Below are 11,701 nucleotides of genomic sequence, written 5' to 3' on the forward strand. Positions count from 1 at the left end.
ACATCTGTACTAAAACAAAAAAATTACCCAGGTGTGATGGTGCACGCCTAGCTACTTGGGAGGCTGAGGCAGGAAGATGGCTGGAGCCTGGCTGCAGTGAGCTATGATCACGCCACAACAGCCTGAGTGAGACCCTGTCTCAAAAAAAAAAAAAAAAAAAAAAAAAAAAACAGGTGCAGTGGCTCACACTTATAATCCTAGCAATTTGGGAGGCTGATGTGGATTGATGGGTTGGGCCCAGGAGTTCGAGACCAGTCTGAGCAACATGGTGAAACCCCATGTCTATGATAAAATAGAAAAATTAGCTGGACATGGTTTGTATACCTGCGGTCCCAGCTGCTCAGGAGGCTGAAGCAGGAGGATCACCCAAGCCCAGGAGTTCAAGACTGCAATAAACCATGATCATGCCACTGCACTCCAGCCAAGATGACAGAGTGAAAGCATATCTCAAAAAAAAAAAAAAAAAAAAAAGATAAACATTTCAGTGTCAGGCTATTAACAGCAGAGCAAGAACTGGAGGGAAAAAATTAAGTGGAGCTGACAAAAAGGTTGAAGGAGAGAGTTATCACCCTAGCCAAGCAAAAAGATACACTTTTTCAAGGGTAGAAAGAACAGAAGGCAATGGTGTATGACCTGCAAATCATGTGCAGGAGGGGTACAGCAAAAGTTGAACTTCTGATATAAATCTGAGAAGTTTCAGAAAGAACAGTTTTACCTTGAGAAGTGAAATTACCATTCTGAGTGAAAAAGACAGCATTTCCAACCTGGAACTAGGGAAATTAATTAGATCCCAGGAAGAAATAGAAACTGTAGTTTTGCAGATGGCTGTTCAACAGATTTTAGAATTTAAAATCAAAACCTCTTTCAGTTTTATTAATACTAAGAGCAAATTAATACTTTAAGAAAACCTTATTGTTCTAACAGAGGACCAAGCTTTTTAGTTTTGTATTAGTGTATTTATAATAGCAAAGCTCAATCTTTAGAAAGACTTGTAAACAATTCTCTTCAATTATAGCCAACTTGACCACATACAAAATCTTTTATGAACCTTATCACAGCTTACATTGATGACATGCTTGGACTTTCTGCTCTGTTGTATACCTTCCTCTTTCTTCAGTCATTTTACTTTAGGACAAAAATCTACCATACAAGATTCTTTAGTGTACAAAATTATTCTCCTTTTCACCTTTTTTTTAACCAAAAATATATCTTTGTAACTTTCTTCACATCTCTCTCTCCTACTTACTGATTTGTTTCTTATTCCATATTTTGAAATAGGCTTTAAATAACCTTCAAATTACACAAAATTCTTCTTTATTTAATCTTGGCTAACATGTCATAAGCAGTGAGTTTTATCTCAACAGAATGGAAAAGTCAGCAGATTTCAAAGTATAAAGAAAAAAAGAACTTAGACTATATATATTCTATAGTTGCAGGTTTTTGAATGATAATTTGAGCTGTAAATTTTTCTTGATGTAATTTTGCTCATCAGTTTAAAAATGTGCACAAGAATAGGCTGTAAGATGTAGTCTGCTGGAATCCCAGAAAACCTGACATGTTTTAACATTTGAGAATCCCATTCTGTTCTTATTACCCTCTTGAGAGGAAAGAAAATTCTGCAAATCCTGTCAGGGAAAGTCAGGAGTTTAGACCTGTGTTTTAGGTGGTGGTGACTGCCCTAGTGGTTTGTCTTTTTTTTTTCTTTTTTCTTTTGAGACAGTCTTACTCTGTCACCCAGGCTGCAGTACAGTGGCATGATCTTGGCTAATTGCAACTTCCACCTCCCGGGTTCAGGCGATTCTCCTGCCTCAGTCTCCTGAGAAGCTGAGATTACAGGCATGCACCACCACGCCTGGCTAATTTATGTATTTCTAGTAGAGACAGGATTTCACCATTTTGGCCAGGCTCGTCTCTAACTCCCAACCCCAGGTGATCCGCCCACCTCAGTCTCCCAAAGTGCAGGAATTACAGGTGTGAGCCACTGTGCCTGGCCCTAGTGGTTTTTAGTTAGCCATCTTGTGCCCACCATTCAGAATCTTTATTTTTGCTCGTGGAAGATTTTCAGAAGCAGCAAGGGAAAAAGAGTCAAACCAAATCAAAAGCCAAAATAAGAATGTTCACAAATATTTTAGCCCAGGCATTGCAGATCAAACAAAATATTAAACTGAGTACACAGACAAAATGAAAAGTAAATTCACCAGAAGACGTGAACAGAATGTAAATTCTGTAGAAACCAAGAATACCCAATCTAAAAAGACATTTTTCTTTACACCAGAAAGGACTTACCAGGAAATACATAAAGTTTATCATCTCAAAAAGGGATGTATGATCCTTTATTAAGGTGACCTTATCCAAACCAGATCCCAAATGATATCAAGAAGCCTCTACCAAAAGGAAGGAGGCTCAGCCTGAGAGAAAATTCACCAGGGCAGAAAAGGCAAGCCATGGAAGTAGAGTGCTCAGAGCACTCAAGTCAGTACTGCACACTGGTTCTAAGAATCTCTGATTCCTTCAGGTAATACTCTTTTCAGATCCCACTTCTGACACTTTGGTATGTCAACCTAAATAACAAACCACCTAAATAACAAATTCCCAAAAATTATTTGGGATTAGAGCATCACAATGGGAATACACATGCCATAGTAAACCATGTGCTTATTCAGGGAGGTAAAGGCAGGCAGGTTTTTAAAGGAAAAAATGAGAAGGATTACATAATTGTTTTGGAAATAATTATCCTTGGCTACAAAGATCATTAACAAGGGTAATGCCAGTTCAAGTTTGCACAGGCAGTTTGCTGGGCAGATGTCCTTGTAGAAGCATTTTTTGTATAAGGTTTAATGGCCTTTGTGCAGGGTTGTATTTTTTGTTATCAGGCATACAAGCATGAGAACCTTATTTTCATGGCCTTTCCCAGCTCTGTCAGGATTTTCTTCACATTAGTGATTTCATTTTGATTTTGACAACTTTCATACTTATTCCATTGACTTGTATTTGTATGTGAGAAAATACTATAAAGAAGGAATTGGGTTGGTCTGAGTGCAGTGGTCGTTTACATCTAATTGATCACAACCAGTTACAGATTTGTTTGTTCCTTCCCCACTCCCACTGCTTAACTTGCCTAGCCTAAAAACAAAAAAAGAATTGGTTAAGCAAGTATTCAGGAATAAAACTTCATGTGTCATCATAAAAGTAATTGTTTAAAAGCAAACGTTTTAAATATACATTTTAACATAAATTTGAGAGGACTTATTTCAATCTGACACTGATAAGTAGTTTTTGCTTCATTTACTTATTTATGAATGAATGAACAAGACAAAGTCTTGTTCTGTCGCCCAGGCTGGAGTGTAGTGGCGCCATCATGGCTCACCGCAGCCTCAAACTCCTGGCCTCAAGCCACCCTCCTGCCTCAGCCTCCTGAGTAACTGGAATTACAGCCATGTGTCACCATGCCTGTTTAATTTTTTTTTTTTCATTTTGTATTTTTCCCTGGTTAATTTAAAAAAAAAATGTTTTAAGAGACAGGGTCTTGCTATATTGCCCAGGCTAGTTTTTGCATCTTTAAAACCGAATACTTAGCTGGGTGTGGTGGTGCACGTGCCTGTAGTCCTAGCTGTTCAAAAGGTTAAGGCAGGAGGATTATTTGAGCCTAGGAGTTCTGAGCTCTAGTGCACTATGCTGACTGGGTGTCCACATTAAGTTCAGCGTCAGTGTAGTAAACTCCCAGGTGCTGGGAACCCCCAGGTTACCTAAGGAGGGGTGAACTAGCCCAGGTTAGAAATGGAGCAGGTCAGAACTCCCATGCTGATCAGTAGTGGGATCATACCTGTGAATAGTCTCTGCACTCCAGCATGGACAACATAGTGAGACCTCATCACTTTAAAAAAGCAAAATGAACAAACCCTGAATATTTTAAGTTAGAGATGGAGTTGAAAATATTTTTAGTTAAGCAGAATCATGTCAATTTGCGGGGTGGGGGTTGGTTGGTTTGTTTGTTTTGAGACGGAGTCTCACCTTGTCGCCTAGGCTGGAGTACAGTGGTGCAGTCGTGGCTCACTGCAACCTCCGTCTCCCAGGTTCAAGCAATTCTCCTGCCTCGGCCTCCTGAGTAGCTGGTACTATAGGCACCTGCCACCATGCCCGGCTAATTTTTGTATTTTTAGTAGAGAAGGGATTTCACTATGCTGGCCAGGTTGGTCTCGACCTCCTGACCTTGTGATCCACCTGCCTCGGCCTCCTAAAGTGCTGGGATTACAGGCATGAGCCACCGTGCCCAGTCCCTGCACTAATTTTTTAAACAAAGTCCTGTTGGTGCGCCCTTCAAAATTTATCTCCTGTCTGACCATTTTACTGCTTCTGCAACAACCCTTCCAACTCAGCCACTGTTCTGTTTGGTTTGGGTTACATAGTGGCATCCTATCTGGTCTTCCTGTTTCCACTCTTATACCCCTAGAGCATATTCTCCATAAACCACCAGAGTGATCTTCTAAAATAAAAGCATAAATTATGTTCAGAACCCTCCAGTGGCATCCATCTCATGTAAATAACCACTCCTGCCTACATGATGCCACCTCACTTGCCCCAACTGCCTCATCGTATAGTTCCCTCTGCACAATGCCCTCTTTGCCACAGCTGTGTGCTCCTGCTGACCCTTGGGCGAGCCCACCAGTCACACTTCTGCCTGAGGGCCTTGCACGTGCTCTGACTGCTGCCTGAGATACTTATCCCCATCACAGTGATCACCTTCCCAGAGAGGCATTTCCTGGCTTCCCTATCTGAGATAGCCTCTATTTCCTCATCAGCATCATTTCTGTCTGCTGACTCTACTTTGTCTGTTGGTTGATTTTTGCACTAAGCATACTACCAGAAGCTTTTCTCTCAATTTGCTTTCCCACAGTAAAAGAGCAGGGCCTTTGTCTTGTCCATTAGTTTCTCCTCAGAACAGTGCCTCCCAGGTGTTCAACAAATACTTGCTAAATAGAAGATGGCTGTTAGCAAAAAGATTTATGTCTATGTGTAGGGACTTGGTCTTTATTGACATTGTGCTTTTATTCCCTAGAGACCCTGAAATATGGCGTCTGGCCTGCTTGAAAGTTTGGGGCAGAAGCTGTATTAAACTTGTTCCATACACATCCTGGAGAGAGATGTTTTTAGAACGGCCTCGTGTTCGGTTTGATGGTAGGTTGGATTCTGTAGAACTCAGCAGAAATAGTGATCTGTAATGCTGATTTTGATAAATATGCCATTTCAATTTTCCATGATGAATGTGAGTACTGTAAGCATGTTTAAAGGAAACCACAGTAAAATAATGCTGGAAATGTCTTAATATTATAATTTTTAACTTTTTAAAATTATTTTCATAGGAGTGTATATCAGTAAAACCACATATATTCGTCAAGGGGAACAGTCTCTTGATGGTTTCTATAGAGCCTGGCACCAAGTGGAATATTACAGGTACCACTGTAGTACACTGAGTGAGTGGAAAATTCTCTCTCTCCATGTATTAGTTAAATGGACATCTGTTCTTTGTTGCTTTTAATTGACCCACAAAATGGCCCTCAGTATTTTTATCTAGTACTACAATATAAGAATTGCACTCAAAAAACCAATAGGCTAATATAAATTACAGAATTTCTTCTGGCCTCTTTTAGATTTCTCCTTGTCTTTTGCCCTGGGTGTATTTGCCTTTTCAAATAGCTTGTGCTTTTATTCCATTTTATTGCTTGCCAAATATTACTGGCATTTAGGAAAAAAATAGACATGTTAACCATTGTGTGTGGATCTCACTTTGTTTGAAATTGTGCTTTGGAAAAAGCACAGAACTTTGGTAAGACAATATTTGACTTATTCAATGAGTAAAACTTAAAAGTTCAACAGTTTTCCCTGAGGAAGATGATAAAGTATCTTTGGTTCTTTGTTGCTGGACTAACAGGTAGTCAGTCATATTTGTTTTAATGTTTTAGCAGTTCTTTAGCCCATGGTATTTCAGTGTTGGTTTCATAGCTATGAATAGGTGTAGGTACTGATAGGTAAGGACATATTTTATACTTCGTGTGTGGGTTGTGTTTTGGTTTTCTTTTTCTTATTACATAGGTACATAAGATTCTTTCCTGACGGCCATGTGATGATGTTGACAACCCCTGAAGAGCCTCAGTCCATTGTTCCCCGTTTAAGAACTAGGAATACCAGGTAGTATTTTTTTTTTTAATGGCTTTCCATCCAGTCTATGTTTTATATGGTTGCTTGCAGGTTAAAGTAACCCAGTGCTTCCTTCACTTAATACTGGATGATTTTAAAAGCAGTCATTCAGGGGCTTAGGAAAAATACCAATTTCTGGGGTTTTCCTTAGAAAATCTACTTCAGTAGGTCTTTGGAGCCTTGGAATTGAGGTTTACTCAATCTTAACTGATTCTTTTCAAGCAAGAATAAACACTGTTGTAATTTGTTACTTCTTAGATTACTTAAATCCACCTAATAACTGATTTAGGTTCAATTTGTGGTTTTTTTAAGGACTGATGCAATTCTACTGGGTCACTATCGCTTGTCACAAGACACAGACAATCAGACCAAAGTATTTGCTGTAATAACTAAGAAAAAAGAAGAAGTGAGTATACGAGGTGGAATTAATAGTTTTCTTACCTTAATAGCCTATTCATGCAAGCATTCTCGATTAGAACGACAAAGAAACCCTGTCTGATTATTATAAAATGTATATTAACTTCTAGGAATCACTGAAGAAAGCTGGAGAGTTTTCTAAAATGTGGTTATTTTTTATTGGATCAGCTTGTTTTTTTTTAACAGATTGTTTTTTATATATGAAAATGTAAAGCTGAAATCTCTTGTGAAATAACTACTAAAATTATACCTGAATATGTTTTTGGCTCTTCTCATTTCGAATCACAGGGGTTTTTCCTTCCTAAATTAGCTCATACAGTTAATTCTTTCCATAAGGATACTGTTAGAACTTTAGTTTCTACTGGAAATAATGTAACTTCAGATAATTTTCTTCCTGCTCTTATAAAAGGAAAAAAATGCCAAGCAAATATGATTACTGACATTATAGAGTGCTTTAAATTCTCTTAACAGAATGGTAGCCTAATTTTTTCACAACCTTTCTCCATATGCATGTTTTCAATCCTGGTTAAAAATTGTTATGTGTACCCAAGAAGCCAGTTGTATGGTATTTGAAATAAATATTAATATTTACTTGTTGCCTTTATAATTAATGCAGCTTTTGAAGGATATTTCTCTTGTATGAAATGCCCCCTTTTCTAACATCATATGTCAAGACAGGACAGAATTTCATCTGCAAGTCCTATAACCTTGTGGCTGCCTGTTGCTGGCATCCCCAGTTCCCTCTGATGGGTTCCTGGAGCCTGGGCAGCACTAACCTGAGAGACAGAGAGAGTTGCTTTGACTGTGACTGCAGGTTTCCTGAAGTCAAAATTGGGAATTTGGAAGGCCTTAGTTGCTTAGGTTTTATCTAATAAAAGAGTTTTTAGGAACTCCCATGTAGAATGTCAATTTTCTCTTCAGAATGTGATGAAACATTCATAGTGGTTTTTTTTGTTTGTTTTGTTTTGTTTTAGCAGCAGTATTTGCAGAAGTGTAATTCTAATGAAACTTGTCACAGCTGTTTGCTCACTTATTTTACTGTTATTGCAAAAGATAAGTTATACTCTGTGCTTTTTCTACATCCTTCACCAATTTATCACTTTCCCTCTTAAAAAATGTCCAAGTGTTTTCCAGTAGAAGGAAAATACTAGGCTTAAAGGTAGGAGATAATAATTTTACATCCCATCTATGTAACGTTGGTTACATAGTAGTTTTACCTCCCTGGATCTTCATTTTTTTAGCTAGTAAATAGAAATAACGCAATCGTATTTAACACATGAGGTTATTGTGATGATTAACTGAGATGATGATGATGGGGAAAACCTGATATTTTTAGAGTATTTAACAATTTTTAAAGCACTCATATGTTCTGGTAATATTCAAAACAACTCTTTACTGCATGCAAATATTATGTTACTTTTAGTGTCACCGTTGCATAATATTTCTATAAACGTAGAAGTGAGGTAAGGTTTCATTATAGGTTTATGCATCTTTTCTTTTACAGAAACCACTTGACTATAAATACAGATATTTTCGTCGTGTCCCTGTACAAGAAGCAGATCAGAGTTTTCATGTGGGGCTACAGCTATGTTCCAGTGGCCACCAGAGGTTCAACAAACTCATCTGGATACATCATTCTTGTCATATAACTTACAAGTAGGTGAATGCAATAAAAATAACAAGGTTACACTATAAATATATACTTCATATCCAGCTTAAGAATTTCAGATATGTTTCTAATTTCTCTGAGTTACATTACAAACTAAAACCAATACTACTACAAACTACTACAAACCAAGAAAATGGCCCAAATGAAAAAGACTAAGCATGCTTGAGGAAGCAGAGCATCTGGAACACTCATATAGTGCCCATTGGAATGTGAATTGGTACCACCACTTTGGAAATAAAAGTAGCATTCCATGGGGAGAATGGTACTTAGTCAGCTGTGAGCTGTCCATGCATGACTTAAAGCCATTTTAAAATACCACATCATTTTTCTTTTCCCACAGTTCAGTTACCATTTTTTGCTTTATTTCCTTTGTTTTATCCTCAGGGCTTATACACTGATTTAATAAAATTGTAGTTAGGAAAGTAAGTCTACTAAAAAAATAAGATCGCAGGTATTCCAAAGCCAAATCTGTTAGGTAATTCCTATTTAAAACTCTTTGTTCTATGCAGTAGCATTTACCTGTACATCATAATCAGTGAACTGAAGAGGGGAGGTGTGAGAAAAGAGCCACCATACAGAAATACATAAAACTTAAAAAGGAAGTGAAATATCAAGTCCTGTGGCTATTAAGGTTAATTAGCTCTTGTTCGATTTGAAAGAATATTGGTACGTGACTGAAGGCTCTTCGTTCTGCTTGAATCCAAAATTCTGAGAGAGAAGTTTTGAGGTCAGCTTTCATTAGCCTCTTTGCAACCTTAACCACATTGTTGAAAACTGTGTCACATTTCCGCTTTACAAATAACTTTTCCCCACTCATTTGGAAGGTCCTGACAACAGAACATTTTTCTTTCTCACTTTTGCCTACCAATTCTACTATATCTCCTTTTTGCTTCTCTCTGTAATGCTGTGGAATTTTTTTCTACTTTTCAAAGAAAGAAACCTGGGCAGGTGTGAAGGCTTATGCCTGTAATTCCAGGACTTTTGGAGGCTGAGACAAGAGGATCACTTGAGGCCAGGAGTTTGAGACCAGCCTGGGCAAAACTGGGTGACCCCATCTCTACAAAAAATAAAAATATTTGCCAGGCATGGTGGTATGCACCTTGAAGTCCCGGCTAATTTGGAGGTTGAGGTGGGAAGATCATTTGAGCCCAGGAGTTCAAGGCTGCAGTGAGCTATGATCATACCACTGCACTCCAGCCTGGGTGATAGAGCAAGACTCTGTCTCAAAAAAGAAAAAAAGAAACCAAACCCTGAAGTAGAACCAAGCAAATGAACAATGGATGGTTATAATTTATATTGACCCATTAGAAAAACATTGTTTATTTAGGAGAAAAAAGGACATTACAATAGGCATTATTTGTAGCTGCTAATTATCACGTTGACTTCTTATAATATTTATAAAATCACTTGAATTCTCTGCTTTTGTTTCTCTTTCTGTCAGAAGGAAAAGAATAAAAGGCAGTAGTAGCATAACTTACCACCTACTTTCCCTCCCCCATGCCTATAATTATGCTGTTGATCATGCAGTTATTAAATAATCAAATTATATTCTAGGAATATAGTTCTTTCTGAAATATTTTAACAAGAACCTAATGTCTATAGCTTCTGACTTAAAAATTCTACTCTTAGGAATCTCTCTGAAGGACATCAAAATCACATAATTTTACATTGAGAAATAGTAGACACAATCTAAATCTCCAATTAAGTGAACTGTGGTACAAGCAGACAGTGAAATATCATCCTCACTAAAAATGTTTTCTGAAAAATAATGGTATGGGAAAATGCAAATAATTAAATGAAATAAAAAGCAAAATTACTAACTTTGATCTCAAGAAACACTAGAAAATATCCCTCATATGGCTCTATCTGGGTGTTGGAATTATGAGTGATGTTTCTATATACATTTCTAAATTTTTTGAGTTTTCTACAATATGCCTATATTATATAGAATTTCCTAAGATGAATTAAAATAAAAAAGGCTAAAGCATAGAATAACTTTCCCCAAACACACAGGATTTTAAATGACTTGAAATTTCCTCGTACTAGTAATTTTGTGCTTTGTTTTTACAGATCAACTGGTGAGACTGCAGTGAGTGCTTTTGAGATTGACAAAATGTACACCCCTTTGTTCTTCGCCAGAGTTAGGAGCTACACAGCTTTCTCAGAAAGGCCTCTGTAGAGCCTCAAGTCCAGTCCTCTATCACTTTTGCATGAATTAAAGTATATAGCGCAAAAGAGCACCTAAGTTATAAATGTATATATATATATGGAATTGGAACTTATTTTAAATTGTTGGAGTTCTTTTAAGAAGAGTATAAATTGATTATTTTTTTTATTTAAAGGGATAGTTGATTCTTGGGGTGTTTTGAAATTAAGTTGGAGTTAATTTGCTTTAGCATATTTATGTTGTGAGAAACCTTCATATGAAGTTTATCATGCCCTTTTTCAAGCAGATTTATGAGCAGATTTCTGTCACATAAGTCGTCTTCTACTTGAGCATCCTAATATTTAAATGCATCAGGGGAGAGCTCCACTGAATAAGCATTTTATTTCCCGCATGGCATAATGTTTTTGCACTAAAGGCTCAAAGTGTGAGAACCTGTTCTGGATTTGTTTGAAATTGTTTCACCAATAAAGATCATAAATAAATGCTTCTTTCAAGAAAATATATTTGGATGGCCTTTTAAAAATAAGAGGATATTTAATAAGAGTCCTAGACAGCCAGCAGAGACTTTAAGAATCATTGCCCCTAGCCAGGTGTGGTGGCTTGCACCTGTGGTCCCAGCTATTTGGGAGGCTGATGCAGGAGGATAACTTAAGCCCAGGAGTTTGAGTCTGGGAGTTTGAGTCCAGCATGGGCAACATAGCAAGACCCTATCTCTTATTAAAAGAAAAAAAATAATTTTGTCATTTCATCATTGGTCTTTATATGTAGCCACAAACACTGACCTCATGTAGGCACCTTACCAATATATGACATTAAGTGAGAGTGGAATCCCTTAGGACTGGAACACTTCAAGCTCAACCAACTGACTCAGTTGTCATTCTTCACAAAAGAATAGTAGAGGATCATGTAAACCTGAGCCTGACTCTAGTTCCAGTATGAAACTTGGGGGAGAGCACCAGCCACCTAGGAAAATTGTATCTTACCTTTTTACTCAAAGGAGTCCCCCTTCCCAGTAACAGTCCTATTAGTGTTTAATTTCAGAGTTTGTGTCTGGTAGACCTCTACCTGATTCAGATTTGGTTTTGATGTTTCAACCATAGTTAGAGACAATTTATCATGTACTTTCAGAAATCAATATCTGCAGCCACTGTTACTTTTAATTGACATTAAAAGACGCTTTGTAGGTTCCCACAATTCAGTATGGGTTAGGCTTTTTAAAAAGCAAATACAGACCAGGCATGGTGGTTCATGCC

The 11,701-nt window shown here is 37.5% G+C and overlaps 1 protein-coding gene across 4 annotated transcripts in view; it reads left to right on the top strand.

The window, feature by feature from the left end:
* Positions 1 to 10,947, top strand: part of FBXO9 (F-box protein 9) — a 37,146-nt gene extending 26,199 nt beyond the window's left edge. For all 4 annotated transcript variants that reach the window (XM_073006066.1, XM_073006065.1, XM_073006068.1 and 1 more), the window contains 6 exons: positions 5,057 to 5,175; positions 5,361 to 5,451; positions 6,091 to 6,186; positions 6,508 to 6,601; positions 8,117 to 8,268; positions 10,352 to 10,947. In XM_073006066.1, the coding sequence (XP_072862167.1) occupies positions 5,057 to 5,175; positions 5,361 to 5,451; positions 6,091 to 6,186; positions 6,508 to 6,601; positions 8,117 to 8,268; positions 10,352 to 10,460 (661 nt within the window). In that variant the 3' untranslated portion in view covers positions 10,461 to 10,947. The remainder of the gene's footprint in view (positions 1 to 5,056; positions 5,176 to 5,360; positions 5,452 to 6,090; positions 6,187 to 6,507; positions 6,602 to 8,116; positions 8,269 to 10,351) is intronic.
* The last annotated feature ends 754 nt before the right edge of the window (positions 10,948 to 11,701 follow it).

Source organism: Chlorocebus sabaeus, chromosome 17 (assembly GCF_047675955.1).
Source record: "Chlorocebus sabaeus isolate Y175 chromosome 17, mChlSab1.0.hap1, whole genome shotgun sequence".
NCBI classification, from domain to species: domain Eukaryota; kingdom Metazoa; phylum Chordata; class Mammalia; order Primates; family Cercopithecidae; genus Chlorocebus; species Chlorocebus sabaeus.